This window comes from Baudoinia panamericana (genome assembly GCF_000338955.1).
Source record: "Baudoinia panamericana UAMH 10762 unplaced genomic scaffold BAUCOscaffold_5, whole genome shotgun sequence".
Taxonomy (NCBI): Eukaryota; Fungi; Ascomycota; class Dothideomycetes; order Mycosphaerellales; family Teratosphaeriaceae; genus Baudoinia; species Baudoinia panamericana.
In genome coordinates this window covers 463,736-480,547 of record NW_006911261.1, presented here as the reverse complement: position 1 = coordinate 480,547, position 16,812 = coordinate 463,736, and the positions used below count along the sequence as shown (strand labels likewise).

Sequence of the window (16,812 nt, the reverse complement as noted above, 5' to 3'; positions counted from 1 at the left end):
GCAACTTCTTGTATTGGCGGGCTTGGCCACGTACTGGATATGGCAGATACGACGCTCGTCCATGCCTGCCATCTCCTCATGGCATTCCCCATTACCTTTGTTTCGACTCCTTGTGGGCTTTGGATACTCGCTGTTCGCAAGAGTCGTAAGGCCACCCACGTATCTATACCCATGAGCAAAGCGGTGGAAGCCGAACTATCATGGCCCACACATTCTGCTGCGCCCACCCTCAAGGCCGCATCGACTCGCCAGAGCCGCCGGCCCGACCTCCACTCAACATTGGCAGCATCTTTGCTGCAGCCGCCCTACCGGAAGATCATCCGCATGCTTTGAGGATGCCGGGCAAGAAGCCGGAGCTTGTATCAAGCATCGTTCGAAGCCCGAATATTGCTAGAAAGATTACTTCGCAGTTCCGACGAAAGTCTTTCAAAGCGTTAAGGGATGATGGGGAGTACGATTCCGATGCGCGGGCTATGACCTCGACCGAAGTTGTGGATAGTGCTGAGGCGATGCCTCCCAGTAAATGTGATCACGACTTCTGCAAAGACGAGTCTATCGGCTCCCTTCGAAGCAACGTTCAAGCCACGAGTGCATCTGTGAGAACAGTCACTGAGGATCCGGAGAGCGAAGTCCGTCATTCGGTGCTGAAGAGCCTTGAGTGGCTCAGGCCGGCCATAGAGCAGTGAGTAAGAGCGTTTGCTGCTTTATGTTCTGTGTCTGACGGTTACTAGACCTGCAGGTTTCACGCCATGCAACGAGTCTGATGTTGTCGAACTTGCTACGAGGGTTGCTAGGCTGCGGGAGGAGTCATCTGCGGGCATGCAGGGCACGCCCGTTGCATTCAAGGTGCCGCATTCTGTCAGCTCACCGAACCTCGTCTCGGAGGGGTACGACAGTCCTGGTATATTGCGACAAACAAGGTCGTTGCTCGGAAAGAGCTCGCTTCTCTTCGTGCCCAGAGGGAGGGCCAGCAATATCTCTAACGGCTCATCTCGACGATCTTCATTGCGTGACGAAGCGAGTACGCCGCCAAGAGTATACGACGGAGACACCGCCCATCCCGAAGCAGGTCTGGACGGAGTAGCTACCCACGGTCACGCCATCATTAAAGGTGACCCTGGTGATCGAGACGGCATCCATCTTCACAGTATGGATATATCAAGGCAGCTGCGGTCACTGTCTGCAATGTCCGAGAGCGAGACAGACAGCGTGACTAGGGCGCTAACAGAGCCCTGGAGTTTCCACCGCCGCGAAATGTCCGGAACACGTGTACATTTGACTACTTCGCGTCACACTCGTCACCATTCGAGCAAGAACGGCGGAAAGAATATCGCCCAGTATCTGGACAGTCGGATCAAGTCGCCAGCCCCTTCTTCAGTGTATAGTCGGGCTTCGAGTACTGCAGGCGACAATGGCGATTCCGAAAAACATGGGAACGCTATCCCTGCGCCGTATGACATTGTTGGTTTGGACGGGGCACTTCCGGATTGGCCTCTTCCCATTCATCGACCTCCGGCACCAAGACCCATGACTGGAACCAGCACCGTTTCCGATGCCAGTTATACACGTCCGTCATCGGATCTCGTCACGAAAGGACCGGGTGTGTTGCCGAGCTCCAGCTCAGCAAATTCCATCATTGAAGATTATGCGGCACAGCCTCGCTCTTCCGCACCATTCCTATCGCCACAAGCACTGCTGAACATACCGAGTAAGGCTAGCTCAAGCCGGCTCACGGGGTCAAGTAAGCGCAGCAGATTCTTCGAGCGCCTCTCCCCGCCAAAGAAGCTCGTCACCAAACGCCGGTCCATCTTCAAGTTCCTCCGGCCAGGCAGCCGTAAGCGCCAAGTCCGCAGCATCAGCTCACCAATCTTGACCTGTTCCTACCCACTGCAGCCACTTGGCCCTTACGACGGCCCAGGCGACGATCACGGCTTTCTCACTGTGCAATATGAGCTCGCCGGCAACCCAACACGTTCGCAGAGGTCAATGAATGTTGGCCATCTGAGCCCTCATCAGCATCGTAATGGAGATAGTTACCTTGCAGTTCCGAGTACATTACAGCGACGGCCATCCCTCATGGACTACGAACGCAACCTGACTGCTGTGGGCGACGATCGCCGGCGCCCTTCGACACTGGCTCAGCAGATTTTGCAAGAAGTCCGGGAAGATGATCGCCGAGAATCTGTGCACATTGGCCGCAAGCTTACCAGGGCCAAGCCTTTGGGAGACGAGTCGACTGGGCTCATGGTGCAGGCGTTAGAGAAGCATCAGCACGAGAAGGCCATGTTCCAATCGCCGAGCAAGCACAGAGAATCGCTGGGCTTGAAGTACGGGGCTGTAGCTGCGCCAAGCTCGCAGACTGATGCGTTAACCATGAGCGGCGCCCTGCCTTCGTCACCACATGTCAGCTCCCACGTCGAACAGTCAAGTCCGCATAGTGGAGTTTCTACCAGCGGCGCAGTGGGTATACGTCCCAGCGTGAGCCATTACGCTCCGCCTGGCAGCGTTGTGGGTGCTCGGTCACGGTTTGCATCAGCAAATACGAGTCTGTTTCAGCCGCAGGCTGCTACTGATCCCTCTGCAGCATCAGGAGCTCAGAGAATCGGAACAACTCTAAGCTCATGGACTCGCTTTCCGTCGCACACGCGGACCGAACGGTGTTCCTCCGCTGGACGTACTGATGCGGTTATCGTGCGTGATTTTGCCATCGACGTTGCTGATGACCATGATTCCCCTGAGATCGAACCAGGAACAAGCTCGCCAACCAGCAAGAAGTCGAAGAAGAAAGCGTCTCACCTCCCACAAAGCAGCTCCACCATCTTCGGTGATCTAGCACGTTATTACTCGAACATCTTTTCTGGCAATACTACAGCTCAGAACAGGCGCAGCTCAGTGGCTACTGGCGGATGGCTTGCAAACCCAGACCTAGAACTCTTACCGCCTCAGTCAGCAAGCGAACCAGTCTTCCCACAACATGACTTATCTTTGAAGGAACGTCTGCATGAGATTGAGCATATGGTAGAGGATGAAGTACGTAAGAACATCGAGTACGTGGAGGACGAAGTGCGCAAGGACATTGGGTACGTAGAGCAGGAAGCGGTGAAACTTGAAAAGGAGATCGGTCATGATATCGATATCCTCGAAGGCGAGGCCGGGCGGTTTTTGGGGTTTCAATCCCATCGGCGGAACGGCAAGCAGAAGGCAACGGATCCTTTCAACGCGCACAATCCTTTCACCGTCCAGTCGACTCATGGCCAGCCAACTCGTCAGAGCAGCTTCGCTGGACCAATGGACGACCATGAGCAGGAACATGTACCGCCATTAGTATCTACGACACAGCTCGCGCCGCACACTCGCCCATCTGAGCGGAACATGGCACTGGACGGGACGGCCGATCCTGACAATGGTACGCCGGTGGCGTTCAAAGCGGACAAGTGGTCTAGCATGTACAAGGAATGCTTGATGTCAGCTCCTTCGACGGCATCCCAAGAGCTCTATGGAGATGTGCCGCTCCGGCTTGAGGAACCTGCCGGACGGATGGTGCCGCCTACGCTGCAGCCGCCGAAGCCTCGCTCGCCATGCCAGCCGACTATGCTGGATTCTGGAACCCGCATTCGGCGTTTCCCCTCGGTGACCGTCATCGATGATCGCAAAGGCCACTCGAGGAGCGTTTCATTGATCTCGGTCAAGGTTGGCGCCGATGGCCTGTTTCGCTCCAGCACGAATCCCTTGATACCACTTACTGATCCGCAAGAGAGGGACGAGCGAGAGAAGCTGCTATGTAGGCCGAGCAGAACGAGCAACTTCAGCCGTCAAGGTGTAGCTTGACGGGGTTTGCAAGATTCGTTGACAACAGGCTTGCTAAATGAGTAAGCTCTTCCACTGTAATGGTACAGATGGACTGCTGGATAAGGCTACAGGAGGATGACGTGCGTCTACTTTCTATACGCTGAATTTGAAGCCGCCATTGGCCTAGATCACATTTTTGTTAGCATTCTGGTAGGCCGCAGCCATAGGTATATTGGGTAGCTTACGCAGATGACGCTGCCAGTGCACCATGCGCTGTCTGGCGTACATAGCATCGCAATGACGCCAGCAATCTCGCTATCGTAGGCCTGAGTTATACTGTCAGGAGAACTCTCTGCGTGACGTGTCAAGCTATGTACTCACAGGTCGCCCACCAGCAAGCTCAGCATTATCGACTAGATCTTGCCGGTCAACGTCGGGACGAATTGCGGCTAACGGCGTGTTCTTCGTCCAGTAACTCATCTTCTGCTGGAACTCCTTCGATGTCCCGGCATACATATCGGTAGCAACGGGCCCAGGGTTGACGGCATTGACGGTGGCTCGCTCACTAAGTTCCCTACTCCACGTTCGGGTCATTGCTTCGAGCGCGGCCTTGGTGCCACCGTACATGCCGTCTCCCTCAAACCCAAGAGATGAGCTCACGCTGCTGACGTTCACCACGCGTCCACTCCTGTCCGTTGGTAGGTATGGTAGGGCCGCTTTCATCAGTAGCATCGGACCCCGTACGTTGACGTTGTACAACCGGGCAAACTCGGCGGATGTGCACTCCTCAAGTGAATGCTTGGAGGCTACGCCAGCGTTGTTGATCACGATATCAATCTGGAACTTGCCAGTCTTGGGATGCGCGAGGTTGTTCTTCGCCATAGCGACGATATGAGCCGGTCCGTTATCCGTACCCATGTCGGCTTGAACAGATAGACAACGCACGCCATGGTCGGCCTGAAGCTGCTCGGCCAGTTTCTGTGTCTTTTCAGCCGATGAATCGGACGTGTAGTTAATGATCAAAGAAGCGCCCTTGCTTGCAAGATTCTCGCATGTTGCCGCTCCGATGCCTGCCTTCGTTGTGAACAATATTTCTTAATGGCCAGAAGTACTCAATTACCTCGCGACCCGCCTGTAACGATGGCGAGCTTGCCCTCAAGCACGCGGCCACCAGCACTCGAAGACAGATTGGTCGACAAGGTCCTCGTATGCTGTGGACGAGACATGTTGCACAGATAAAGTGTAATCTTGGGTTTCGCACAGTCTAAGGTTGAAGAAACGATGTGTGAAGGTGGAAGAGATTGAAGCGGAGTAGGTGCAAGCCTGCAGTGTTCCTGCATCAAGCTACAGACTATCCATACATCGTGCTGCTACTTATATGGAACGCGCAGACTATTCGCTTGAGTACCCTAGTAGCACTAAGTAGCTAAGTTATCGCGACCCCGAACGACTGAGACGATTCGCCAAAGGCAGCTTTTGGGCATCGCACACCCGCCGCTGTTGACAGTCACTGCATGCGAGCTTACTGCTCAGCGCCTAACACTTCGTCTCCCGCCCGCCGATGTGAATACTGGCCGAACGGTATCATACAGCGGGTCTTTGGTGTAGCGGCTCGGATGAGGATCATGCGAGCTTAAACCGCGAACGCCACGTATTTTGGAGAGCGTCTGCTCTTCGCATCCTGAAAACGACAACGAATGTGCTTGATCAGGGAGCAAGCTGATGCGGCCACGGCGCGCTCGAGACTGGAGGCGGATAGGCCTGTACCCGCTGGATGCAGGTGTTCGGTCACGGAGTTCGAACAGACCAAGTCTGTTGCGCAACATTTGTGATGAAGACTCATCGAGATCATTATGTTCCCCGACCCTTGTACTGTGTTCCGGAGACCGATATAGCGGCCGGTGATCTGCTGGATCGTGAGGCTGTTCAATGAACGACAGGCCATTGAGGCTTTGCCGGTAGCGGTCAGGCTGGGTACTTTCCTTACGCGAAGGCAGTCGAGTGAGAGATCGAAGAAGTCGAGAAGCTCCGCCCATGTAAGCCGGTTGTACGAGGCTGCCCCGAGTGGGCGGGCGCTGCAAGGCTGCTGAGGAGGCAACACCGCGCTTGAAGAACGGGCTGAGCAGTGAAGTCGAAGGTGCATGGGTCGACTTTGGATGACCGGGTGTAGCAGGTACGTAGTCATTCGTGAGTAATTTTGGCGGTCGCCGATCCGTTTGCGACAAAGGAAGATGGTGGAGAGGCCGTCGTTCATTATGCTCATGTTGCAGGATGAATGTGCCGAAGTCTGCATCGTGATGGGATGCTCGTGAGGGCAGCGCACCGGCAGCGTCATGTCGACCGTATGGAGTACTAGGAGCTATTCTAGCTGAGCGCTCTGGAGGCCTGTCTGCATGTCCCGGGTAGTTGGAAGGCTTCTCTAGCGAGGCTGAGCTCAGCCGGCCACCTCGTCCAATGAATGCTCGATCGCGGAATGTAATGCTGGGAATGTGCTGCAGTTGCGCAGCTTTGGGCGACAGTCGAATGGGTAAGGTCCGTGGAGGGCCATGGTGGCGTTCAGTATGCTGCGGTTGTCTCCGTTTACCACCATCATACCTTTGCATGTCAAGGGACTGAAAGCAGGGCTCACGCAACTCAATGCTCATTGGCTGCTCGCTCGCTCGCTTGGCTGCTAGATTCTGCGCCTTTGGCTTGGGCAGCTGAGGTGGCATCATGGCCTTGCTGGTAATGTAGGGTTTCGACGTGTCTTTAGTAGGCCGGTCATCATACTCCACATCATACTCCGCCAATTTGCGCTTGCGCGCGGACGACGAGCTTTCATCCCATTTGTGGACTGCTTTTGGTAAGACTAAGTCTGATCACATTTCGACCGACTCGGCTTCGACGTACCTGCGATCCGTGGGCCACCTTTAGTCGCACTGCCGTGTTTCTCGAATAGCGTTGGTGGCAGGTCTTCCCCAAGGCCGTAATTCCGTCTCGGTGCGTCGTAGCCAAGCCGCGAAAGTTGCTCGCGAAGCTCTTTCAGATCTCTGAGGAGGTTTAGTGCAGGGACGGCCAGATATGTCTTTAGCACTCACTCTGACATGTAAGTCACAACAGCAAGGTAATGATTGATGGCTGGCTTGCGAGCTTCCCACTTTTGCAGCTTGGCTTCAAGCTTTGCGAGCTTCTCCACCCGAGCCTCGAGAACGAGCACTTGCTGCTCGGTTTCGCGTCTTTGCTGTCGTTCCTTGGTGTATGCTGACTGCATTGCACGTTGATGGCGCTCAGCACGCCTCCAGTGCTTGGTAACACCCTGTGCGTAACGTGCAATGTTGACGTACTGGAACTATAGGTAGGTAAGTCAATGCACCATGCGTATTGGAACAGCGAGCTCACGCGTAAAGCCTCCATCCCGTCAACGCAACCATTGAGCTCAATCGCAGGACAGCGCATCCAGCTGGATGGGATTGCGGTATCCAAATCTCCATCTGCGAAGCCTCGAATTCCGTACAGATTCTTCGGCTTGTCGTCGCCGTTACTGTCAAAGCAGTGCGGACAAGTTGCCCGGGGCTGCTGACCAGCAGGGTGAAACGGTGCTCCTAACAAGGTCAGTGCGGTCACTCTCATCCGACCAGGCGCACACTCACCTCCACCGGGCAGATGCTTGGCGCAGAAGATGTGCGAGCAGTCGGCGATCCATAGTCGCGTGACAACGCCGTTTTCAGCGCCCAATCCGCTATGGAAGCCTTGATTGCTCTCTTGAGTGGCGTATATGTCCGGTATAGTGGCCTGACATATGCCGCAGCTGAACACCATTAGTTCGAGCGGGACCTCTTCAGCGGGACCCGATTCATCTGATGCCGCCATTGTAAATGTTGTCAATTTCGTCCTGATCTGTGCAAATCGACTAAACGAAGTGCAGACGGGATGAGATGAAGTTGATTTAGAGGTTCTTGTGCTATGCAAATGAGGCAGTCGCGACTGCGCGCTTGCTCTTCCCTGGTCTGCCAAAAGCGCTTCTGCCTATCAGGACGAGAGTTCTTATGCGCGCACTACGGGTTATGACTAGGACGGTGTGATAGGTGACAGATAGCGTTGTCAGAGGTGCAGAACATATACAGACCTACCCAAAAACGGTAACAACGATGCACGCTACTCGAATGTCCGACACGGATACCTATCATTCCATCAGTGTCGGCTCTACGGAGCGTTTCCAGCGGTGACTTACTGAGTTCCATAGGTCTGCTCCTTGAGCATCTCGTACCGCTTGCCAGTTAGGTGCCGGGACGGAGGCAAAGGTGGCATGTTGTCTGGTCCTAGTATCCCCTTGAAAGCGCTCTTGTCCTTCTCGAAAAATGCAGCAAGGCCTTGCTGCCCCTCCTCCTTCAGTGCCACCAGCTGCTTGTTGCCCGCATCGCCTATCTGCAGCACGTCCTCCTTGGGTGCTGCTGCCGAACCTACGGTCAAGAGGCCCACGACATCCGCCTGGTTCACGATTGAGAGCTGAGGGTACTGTCTTCTCACGTCACGTTTCCAATATGGGTTCTCCGCGAGGTCGCCCGCCGGCACGGTCACAACGTCGTCGTATAGAGACGGATCGTTGCCACCGGGTGTAGGGTTGCGGAAGTGAGGGTTCATAGGAATGCCAGTTGATCGGTTCGGGTCGACCGCGAGCCACCGGTTGATCCTGCCCCAGATACCAGTCGGCTGCACAGTGTATTTCTGCGCGGTGTCAGAAGCGGTTCGCGATGCTTAAGCGGCCGCACTTTACCTTGTACGCCTTCTCTTGGGATAAACGGCCCACCCGCGACATGGCGCTCTTGGCCGAGCTGCCTGCGACCGCCATTGTGACTCGTAGAACACCTCTTACGCCGTGATTTGAACCTGCTGGCTAACGGCTGAGCCTGGCTTCGTCCTTGAACATTGGAGCTGTCTTCGGGTGGCCAGAGTTTCAGGCCTAAGGCAGCAAGTGAACTTCGGAAGCTGTTCGGCTGGTTCCGCGCAGGCACGTGTGCGCCTTCTTGAACCCTCCACACCTTCGCCGAGCAACGTTCGCTCGTGCTGCATGAGTGATGCGCCGCGGAGGCGGGAGCAACAGACAAACTCGTCTCGAGAGCGAAGGAGCTGTTCAAGTTATGCTATACTAAGCAGCCGGCGATGCGACAAATGCCGGCGCGGAGGCGAATACCTACCGACCGGCACCTTTCGATATCATCAGTCTGCGCGCGAACAATAGAGCAGACCCGGTCTGTCCTAGACAGGCGCATAACCGTTGAAGATGCCAGCGACACGGCCGCGGGCCTCGTTCGAGCCCATATCACCACTCTTCGACCTTCACCAACTGGTCGAGCAGACGCCGAACTTCAGTTTCGTGGACCGTATCTCTTGCGACATGATTGACCAGCAGGGTCTTGCTGCCTTCGAGAAACTTGTCATGCTTCATGTCGTAGTCGGCGGAAAACCTCTGGTCATTGACGGTTACGATGATCGCTTGGATCCATGGACGTTCTCGCCGAGATGGCTGCGCGACAATTGCGGCGAGAAGGTAGAGAATGCACGTGTTCTGAGCTCTCAGCAGAACCTGCCGCTGACTATGGCTCACTACCTGAACAACATGAGCCTGCTTACAAACCAATTCTTCGAACGGGAAGGCGCATACCGAGACAAGAACAAGCAGCGAGTCTACCTGAAAGATATCGATTGCCCAGGAGTGTGGCAGGACAAGCTAAAGGAGCAGATACCGAGTCTGTTGTTTTACCTCAACGACACTACTGGTGAGGTCGCGGGACCCGGTGCGCTTGCCGATGCGACAGGCAAGCTTGGAAAGGGTATCGCAAGAGCCGGAGATTTGATGAGCTCGCTTCCGCCCGACATGCGAGCCGAGAACTTGATGTGCTACATTGGTCATGAGGGTACATACACCCCTGCGCACCGTGAGATGTGTGCCTCGCTTGGTCACAACATCATGGTCGAAGCTTCAGGTACGGTCTCGGAAGACGGCAAGGCGGAGAAGCCAGGCTCCTCTATCTGGTTCCTGACGGAATCAAAAGAGCGTCACGTGGTGTCCGAATATTGGTTGAGTGTACTCGGTCACGACATTGAAGTGGAGAACCATTTCGCACAGGTTGTGGCTTGGAAGAAAGCGCCATTCAATGTGCATGTCGTTGAGCAGAAGCCGGGTGACTTCATCCTGATACCACCACTTGCGCCACATCAGGTCTGGAATCGGGGCACGCGAACGATGAAGGTTGCTTGGAATCGAACGACTGCCGAGACACTTGAGATGGCGCTTGGCGAAGCCCTTCCACGCAGCCGCATCGTCTGTCGCGACGAGCAATACAAGAACAAAGCTATTGTCTACTATACGCTTCAAAAATATAGCGGCCTGCTCCAGCTTGTGCAACAACAGACTGTGCGCATGCTGACGGAGCAAGTGCAACAGCTCCTGTACTCCGACAAGATAAAGCAGTTGCGCAAGGACTTCAAGAAGCTGTTCAACCTGTACAAGCAAATACTTTTATCCGAGATGTTCCGACCTGATGATCGTGACGCGCCACGAAACATAGAGTACCTACCCTTTGACAGCAACGTAACTTGCGCATATTGTCGCGGCAACATCTTCAATCGTTTCTTGAGCTGCTCATCATGTAAGGATTTGCTGGGTCACGATGCTGATGGAGGCGACGGCGACCCGTATGATGTTTGTATGGACTGCTATGCGATGGGCAGGTCGTGCGCTTGCTTAAGCAACTTCAAGTGGGTCGAGCAATTCAAGTGGAAGGAGCTACAAGCGAAGTACGAGGGATGGCGGAAACTAATTATTGCGCTTGACGGAGGACAAATCACTGACAAGACGCCCTTGACACTCGTGGAGGAGCGGAAGCGGTATGGCAGAAAAACGCTGGCGGAAGTGTGTAAGGAGCAACTCAAGCGCCGTCCGTGGAAGGATGTGCACAAGCCGAAAGATGAGCCGAAGGAGGACGAGAGCGAAGAAGAAGAGATCGTGGTTGGTGACGACGGGACTGTAAAGAAGATCACGAAGAAGATGTCGAAGACCTTCCTCAAGAACAACCTACCCTGCCATGTCTGCTGCAAGAGACACCCAATCTGGAAAATGGCATTCTGCACGACGTGCGACAAAGGCTGGTGTTACGGGAGCTTGTTCCGTGGCTGGGACAAGATGCCGATGGATATTATGGAGGACCCAGACTGGCAGTGTCCGCATTGTCTTGCTATCTGCTTTGCTGGTAACTGCAGAAGGGAAGGCAAAATGCAGCCGTATGAGCCTAAAGGCACGCTACTTGGCCACGACACGCGGAAGGTGGCGGATGCTCGTAGCATTGAAGCGTTGGTCGACTTCAGCATTAGCAATCTGAACTGGCTGAAGGACGATGACGCTGTGGATCGAACTCAGTCCAATCGGGTGAAGCGCGCAAAGGCTGAAGCACAGAAAGCCAAGGAGAGCGACCCGGCGCTGGATGAGGATGAGGGCGTTGAGCAAACCCAGGTTGACTATGAATATTCGCCGCATGGTCATGTGTTGATTGACCCAGAGCTCGATCATGATGGCAACCCTACGAACGGGCGGCATCACGACGAGGACGAGGAAGCCTACCTTATGCGCAGGCTTCAGCAAGCAAATTCTGCCCTTCCGCCACCGGCAGCCATGGTCGCTGGAACTCCAGCTACTGACGTGGCGGATGGGTATGTACCCGTCGCCCCTCCAGCCACCATGTACCCTCAACCTGATGCGGGCACTTCGTACTCGTACCCAGGGCATGCGGAAGTGAGTAGTGTAGCCGCTGCATATAGTGACAACGAGATCGGTGGTCTCCGACCGTTTAACAAACGCCGGCGACTAGACAATGAGGACGAGGATTACGATGACATTAACATGCAGAAGCATCCAAAAACGAAGAAGCCGCGCATGTCGGCAGCCGGCTTTAAATCTGCAGATCTGGCTGACGAGACCGCAGCGTCGAGAGCCAAGACCGGGACACAAAGACAATTTCAAAAGGAGAAGGAGCGGAAGGCTCTGGACAAAGCCAAGGGTGAAGGTCGCTTCATTATGCTTCAAGCTGCGCTACGCGGCAAGAAGCGTATCGTGAGGCTCAAAGTCCCAGGTCCTCGCCTTGCTGAGGCCCTCGCACGCGAGGCGGTCAGAGCGGCCCAGAACGTTAGCGAAGAGGCAGACGCCGAGCATGAGGTCGAAGAAGGCGCGGCGCAGGAGCGGAACGACTTGGATGATGCAAATGCACTCTTGAAGAGCGATGTGGCTCCCAAGAAGCGCCATGATCCGAAGCAGTACCACCGGATGCGGGAGGAGGAAGGGTATGTCGTAACAGGCAATACCAGGAAAGCAATGGTGCCAGTGGAGAAGGACGACAACTACGGATTTGTGCCCCGAGAGAGGCTGCCTTGTGGCAAGCGAGTCGCCGTCTCCGAAAGGAAACGCAAGTCAAGGCAGAGTATGAGAACGTACGAGGAGGTGGACATCGGCTCAGACGGCGAGGCGGAAGATGGCGAGTTTGCAACTACTTACCCGCCTGCCGCTACACGTGAAAGACGTGCTCTGCCAAGCTATTTGCAGAACCGGCATGCAGACGAAGATAACCTCCCGGCCAAGCTGCCCCATGACCGCAAGGACGGAAGAAGTCGTCCACGCGGACGCCCGAGCGTGACGCTGGTGCCAAACGACGATGCTCTAGGTCATGCACCACCGAAGCTGCCAGGTGAGCGACCGCCTAACAAGCTGCTGCGCATGGGTTCTGTCACAGGCGACTTCCGTGCCATGATCGAGGCTCCGGACGAGGATGAAGCGAACAATATGCGCGACGCTGCCGCAGATGGATCTTCGATGGGCAATGTTGACGCGTACGCGGTTAATCGCGGGGCCATTGCCAACACACCCAAGCAGCCACCAGCGGCGGCATCCCGTCTAACCAGCAGTGCTAGGCCGCGTGGCAGACCAACTACGAAGCAAGCACCAACGGCTGTCCCAGCGCAGCGGTTACGCGAAGAGCAAAACCGGTTAGCCAAGCTTCACGCGCTTGAGCTTGTTACCGGGCAGCTTGGCAGCGGAGGGCCTGGAAGCACTGGTGTGAGTGGTGGAACGAATGGCTACGCAGCGAACCCTGTCAATATGGCAGACGTGCTGTCTGACGATGACGACGAAGACGACAATGGCGTTGACAGTGTGCCCGCGAGAGGGCCAGCTGCAATGCAGGTATAAGCCGGGCCTAACATAATCACCTCGATCAAGGCCTTGCAAACTGACCTTTTGGAACTGGTCGGGTATACAGTATGCATGCTGGCAGGCTGACCGCAGAAGGACTTCAGAGCTGTTCCATGACGTGTACATGACGAGGAGGTGGTAGTAAGCTGCAGTACTTTTAGCAGGGCGTTCAGTAATTCACCCGGGGCGGTTGTAAAGTGTAGGAGGATAGCTCCCTCAGCGTGCTAATGGCACGTTTTTGTGAGCCGTTAACTCTGTTTCTTGTAACTACCAAACACCGACCTTGCTCCCCACCCGGTATCTCTTGGTAAATGTATCATTCTGCATGATTCGTGCCCTCAATCGGACCTGCTTGCCGTGCCAAGGGGGATCTGCACGCTGTCAACGCCTCGCGAGCGCCACCATTGCTCCTATCAACCAGAAAGCCCGCAGCACTCAGCGCGAGACGCAGCTCGTGAAGACGGCCGGATGGAATCCAACCCTGATAGGACAAAGCTCCGAAGAGCAGCTCCATGAGATGAAACCTGAAAGATGTCGGAGGACGTCGGACAAGGTCGGGCTCTCGTGCGAACCTATACGATGCGCTCATCTCTCGGCAAGTCCTTCGGCTCCACCAATGCTGGCATGGGTACGGCATGCTAGTGCAAACCTTGCGAGTCAAATGCCACTGCCTCGTCTTGGCCTGGCTGAACGACAACAACACGATATACGAATCATCTCTTATTTGGGGCGCTCAGAGTACCTGCCGGACATGCTGGCGATAGTTCAGTATGCCGGATGTACCAGTACGAAGAATTTGTACCAAGCGATAACAACCACTGCGCACGACCGCTAACTGCATACATGTATGTCGTCGGAGCGTACCAAATGCTAAGCCGCCAAGCACTCCACTACGGATGCTGATATCTGCTCGGCAACAGATTGTACTTGAACCATGTTTGTGCGCGGGGCTAACCCCGTGGAAAAGTCGCTACTTCTGGAGGAACCAGGGTTAAGTAGTTAGTAGCATATATGATGTCGCCCAGCAGGGCGGCTGATGATGGCCCAGCTAGTATTAGCCACAATCAATACATGCGGCACAGAGCTTATTTGGCTAAGCGGTTGCGGATATTGCTTCTACAACCATACGTGGAACTTAGCCAGCATAGAGAACAGGGTGCAGATAAACCAGTAGGTACAGTAGTGGCAGATAACGCTGCAGTAGTGGATGCAGCTGAGGCATGTCCGTACGGCATCCGGGCCACTTACGAGACTTATTACATTGTGCTTTACTGACAGAAGAGCCGCTGCAACGGTAAGCCGGAAGCCCGGATCCGAGCTCAGATTAAGCACTAACGTAGCACTAAGATCTGGCCCACTTACAACCACCTCTTCTTGGCGTACTGAGATGGGGCAGAGTTGCACCAATAGATGGCGTGATTCTGTGAGCGATCATCAGTGCCGCAAGACACCAGGTAGGCATCTCAAACCCGCTGCAAGCGGACGTCGCGTCCGAAGTGGCTCCTAAAGCCTCCACAAATCCTGTGCGCTGTGCGATCTGCCACGTCTTCCGGGTGGTCGCGGCATTGGAAGACCGCCACCACCGCTTGACAGTCCGCGCGAATGCCCGATATGCCGGTTAGCAAGCGTCTCTTCGTCGTAAGTGACCGTGTTGTTCATGGCTGAGACATGACGCTCAAACAGCTCGTCTGTCGCGCCTTTCGAAAAGAGTTTCTCCGGGCTTGTGCTGCCATCGACTCGAATACCGGAAAATACCATGTCTTGTGTTGTCGTACCGAACGAGGAAGACGTCAACGACGTTGCGTTCGCCAGGAAAGTTGCAGTCCCATTCTGCGTGGTTGCTAGTGGAGAGCCTTGAAACAGTGGGTAGACCGTGTGAACATCGGCGGCGGCAGCAAAGGATTCCAGGCCTGTAGGAAAGACAGGCTGACCAATTGTCTGTACGCACTTGCCGCGGTCTATGGTTGCTACGTAGGAGATGTTGCCTTCTGGCATAGTATAGACCGAGCAAGCGAAGAGCGGGTAGCTGATGCGCCGGGCATAACCACTGGAGGACAGATCGTAACCTGTAGTCTGCTGCATGTTGACCTCCGTGTTGCCTTGGTCAGTAAGATTCCCGGTATTTGAGAAGGATAACGATTGCTGCCAGGCAACGCTCTCGGAACCGTTGCTCAGATTTATAGTTGACTGAATGGATAGACTGCGTTGCGCGTTTACTTGATATGCCAAAGTGATGTTTGTACCGTTGACGCTGTTCCCGACCAATGATGAGACCGTGAACGTAGGTTCAGGCGCTACTGTGTACGGTCCATCGCCGGTGGTAACGTGTCCAGCATCATCGAGCCAGATGAAGACTTTGCCCGTGACCCACCAGTAACTGTTTGTCGTTCCTGATAATGTCGCGGTTCCATGGCCACTATCATTTAAGCCGGAGACGCGTATGGTGAGATTGTGAGCTTGTCCATTGCATAGTAGTGGTAGCCAAGGCGTGATGTCTACTTCGTCCTCTTTCAAGTCAAACGTATCGATTCCAACAATCGGTCTCCACAAACCAGGTACGACGCCGCCAGTCTGCCGTGGTATTAGCATTGATTACGTACGGTTTCGGTAACTGGCCGCACACACAAAGATGATTGGAAAAGGCCAAGCTACGCCGGCGAGATGCTCATCGATGAAAAGTTGCACCTCCCGAAACGGGGAGTATCCGTACATAGTTCCACTTTGTGGGAAGGTGTGGATGTCTGATTGAAGAACGTTGCTCCACCAGAACTGCAGGCTGTCAGGCTCTCACAATGACGATGCTGGGCTTTGCGCGAATTGCGTTACCTCCTCTTCAGACTGTCCGGTCGCAGCAATGGTAAACACTGCCCTCCTAATGTTTTGCGGAAGCGTCAACGTGTTCGAAGCAACGTTAGGTGGCACGGTGAAGGCGCTCGGCATGCTCTGCGAAGAGTGACGTGCAGAAACGGGTATGATCATATCTGGTGGAACTATTGAGTCCGTTGCCGTCATATAGGCCGCCGTGATCTTCACGTTGAAAGAGGCTGTGTATACGGTGTTCACGATATTTGGGAGATCGAAGATGATCTTCTGTTTCTGGGTGAACAGAGGTAAGAAATTCGTCATGTCCTAGAATGTATGCATGAGTAGCCAAACACTGACGCGTCGGAGTCCAACGGACCTTCAAGTATGTCCACTGTATACCGTCCGTCATAGGTTCCGCCGTTGATGTTCTCAAAACCTCGATGTCGCCAAGGTAAACGATCCCAAGACGATCATACTGTCGCCCAGCTGCCGTGACAGTCAAGTTCCAGGTAATCCGGTTGAACGCGCATGCGGGTGGCGTATAGTCACCAACGAATGGTTGACCGTATGAGTTGGCAAAAGAGTGGACCACCAATACCTGTTGACATATTGGCCGGCTGCTGTCGATAATATCGGTGCTTGCGTTTGGTGACCCATCAGTTATTTCGAGCGTCCCATTCGGAGTAACCGTCAGTACAGGAGGGTACGCCTGGAAAACTTCGCAGACAGATACTGCCACAGCCGTTGCATGATGCGGCAGTGAGCGAGCAAGTGGGGTCAGGGCAGTTTTCAGGTCGACCAGCGACGACAACAGGATGAGAAAAACAAGGGCCAGGAGTGCATGCGAGGCTGCCTTCGTCAGCCGGCCCAAGCGGGCAGCGATTGGATCACTCGTGGCGTTTGCCTGTAACGGCCCACAAATTTGTGACGGGCGCACCTCCCCTCCGACAACAGCTTCGACTGAAGCATCGTGCGCGTGCTTGATGTAGCCCTCCATAGGA

The 16,812-nt window shown here is 54.8% G+C and overlaps 8 protein-coding genes across 8 annotated transcripts; 3 read left to right on the top strand and 5 right to left on the bottom strand.

The window, feature by feature from the left end:
- The first annotated feature begins 58 nt into the window (after positions 1–58).
- Positions 59–4,031, top strand: BAUCODRAFT_438963 (uncharacterized protein). Its single transcript, XM_007677471.1, has 2 exons — positions 59–682; positions 732–4,031. The coding sequence occupies exons 1-2, from the start codon at positions 201–203 to the stop codon at positions 3,826–3,828; spliced, it is 3,579 nt and encodes a 1,192-aa protein (XP_007675661.1). The 5' UTR covers positions 59–200; the 3' UTR covers positions 3,829–4,031.
- Positions 3,978–5,075, bottom strand: BAUCODRAFT_106429 (uncharacterized protein; the record flags this gene model as incomplete). The annotated part of the gene is made up of 3 exons (XM_007677470.1): positions 4,910–5,075; positions 4,171–4,859; positions 3,978–4,115 (listed from the first exon to the last, which is right to left on the bottom strand). Exons 1-3 carry the CDS (start codon positions 5,013–5,015, stop codon positions 3,978–3,980), a joined length of 933 nt encoding a protein of 310 aa, XP_007675660.1. The 5' UTR covers positions 5,016–5,075.
- Positions 5,076–5,268: 193 nt separating this feature from the next.
- BAUCODRAFT_438929 (uncharacterized protein) lies at positions 5,269–6,825 on the bottom strand. Its single transcript, XM_007677469.1, has 2 exons — positions 6,679–6,825; positions 5,269–6,625 (listed from the first exon to the last, which is right to left on the bottom strand). The coding sequence occupies exon 2, from the start codon at positions 6,501–6,503 to the stop codon at positions 5,319–5,321; it is 1,185 nt and encodes a 394-aa protein (XP_007675659.1). The 5' UTR covers positions 6,504–6,625; positions 6,679–6,825; the 3' UTR covers positions 5,269–5,318.
- A 37-nt stretch (positions 6,826–6,862) lies between these two features.
- On the bottom strand, positions 6,863–7,638 carry BAUCODRAFT_67851 (uncharacterized protein; the record flags this gene model as incomplete). The annotated part of the gene is made up of 3 exons (XM_007677198.1): positions 6,863–7,117; positions 7,168–7,370; positions 7,419–7,638. 3 exons carry the CDS (start codon positions 7,636–7,638, stop codon positions 6,863–6,865), a joined length of 678 nt encoding a protein of 225 aa, XP_007675388.1.
- Positions 7,639–7,719: 81 nt separating this feature from the next.
- BAUCODRAFT_32861 (uncharacterized protein) lies at positions 7,720–8,646 on the bottom strand. Its single transcript, XM_007677004.1, has 3 exons — positions 8,543–8,646; positions 8,000–8,493; positions 7,720–7,948 (listed from the first exon to the last, which is right to left on the bottom strand). The coding sequence occupies exons 1-3, from the start codon at positions 8,615–8,617 to the stop codon at positions 7,924–7,926; spliced, it is 594 nt and encodes a 197-aa protein (XP_007675194.1). The 5' UTR covers positions 8,618–8,646; the 3' UTR covers positions 7,720–7,923.
- A 167-nt stretch (positions 8,647–8,813) lies between these two features.
- Positions 8,814–13,305, top strand: BAUCODRAFT_32860 (uncharacterized protein). Its single transcript, XM_007677003.1, has one exon. The coding sequence runs from the start codon at positions 9,050–9,052 to the stop codon at positions 13,001–13,003; it is 3,954 nt and encodes a 1,317-aa protein (XP_007675193.1). The 5' UTR covers positions 8,814–9,049; the 3' UTR covers positions 13,004–13,305.
- A 333-nt stretch (positions 13,306–13,638) lies between these two features.
- BAUCODRAFT_32859 (uncharacterized protein) lies at positions 13,639–14,300 on the top strand. The gene is made up of 2 exons (XM_007677002.1): positions 13,639–13,851; positions 13,927–14,300. The coding sequence occupies exon 2, from the start codon at positions 14,018–14,020 to the stop codon at positions 14,279–14,281; it is 264 nt and encodes an 87-aa protein (XP_007675192.1). The 5' UTR covers positions 13,639–13,851; positions 13,927–14,017; the 3' UTR covers positions 14,282–14,300.
- Positions 14,301–14,509: 209 nt separating this feature from the next.
- On the bottom strand, positions 14,510–16,808 carry BAUCODRAFT_68515 (uncharacterized protein; the record flags this gene model as incomplete). The annotated part of the gene is made up of 4 exons (XM_007677252.1): positions 14,510–15,577; positions 15,632–15,775; positions 15,833–16,135; positions 16,188–16,808. The coding sequence occupies 4 exons, from the start codon at positions 16,806–16,808 to the stop codon at positions 14,510–14,512; spliced, it is 2,136 nt and encodes a 711-aa protein (XP_007675442.1).
- Positions 16,809–16,812: the final 4 nt, after the last annotated feature.

What these genes read in the sequence shown, in the direction of transcription:
- BAUCODRAFT_32860 (XM_007677003.1), top strand. Translation starts at nt 9,050, where the DNA reads ATGCCAGCGACACGGCCGCGGGCCTCGTTCGAGCCCATATCACCACTC.
- BAUCODRAFT_438963 (XM_007677471.1), top strand. Translation starts at nt 201, where the DNA reads ATGGCCCACACATTCTGCTGCGCCCACCCTCAAGGCCGCATCGACTCG. An exon ending in CTCAGGCCGGCCATAGAGCA is followed by an intron (nt 683 to 731) that starts GTGAGTAAGAGC and finishes GACGGTTACTAG; the next exon opens with ACCTGCAGGTTTCACGCCAT.
- BAUCODRAFT_32861 (XM_007677004.1), bottom strand. Translation starts at nt 8,617, where the DNA reads ATGGCGGTCGCAGGCAGCTCGGCCAAGAGCGCCATGTCGCGGGTGGGC. An exon ending in CCCAAGAGAAGGCGTACAAG is followed by an intron (nt 8,494 to 8,542) that starts GTAAAGTGCGGC and finishes GACACCGCGCAG; the next exon opens with AAATACACTGTGCAGCCGAC. An exon ending in GAGCAGACCTATGGAACTCA is followed by an intron (nt 7,949 to 7,999) that starts GTAAGTCACCGC and finishes ATGGAATGATAG; the next exon opens with GTATCCGTGTCGGACATTCG.
- BAUCODRAFT_32859 (XM_007677002.1), top strand. Translation starts at nt 14,018, where the DNA reads ATGATGTCGCCCAGCAGGGCGGCTGATGATGGCCCAGCTAGTATTAGC.
- BAUCODRAFT_438929 (XM_007677469.1), bottom strand. Translation starts at nt 6,503, where the DNA reads ATGATGCCACCTCAGCTGCCCAAGCCAAAGGCGCAGAATCTAGCAGCC.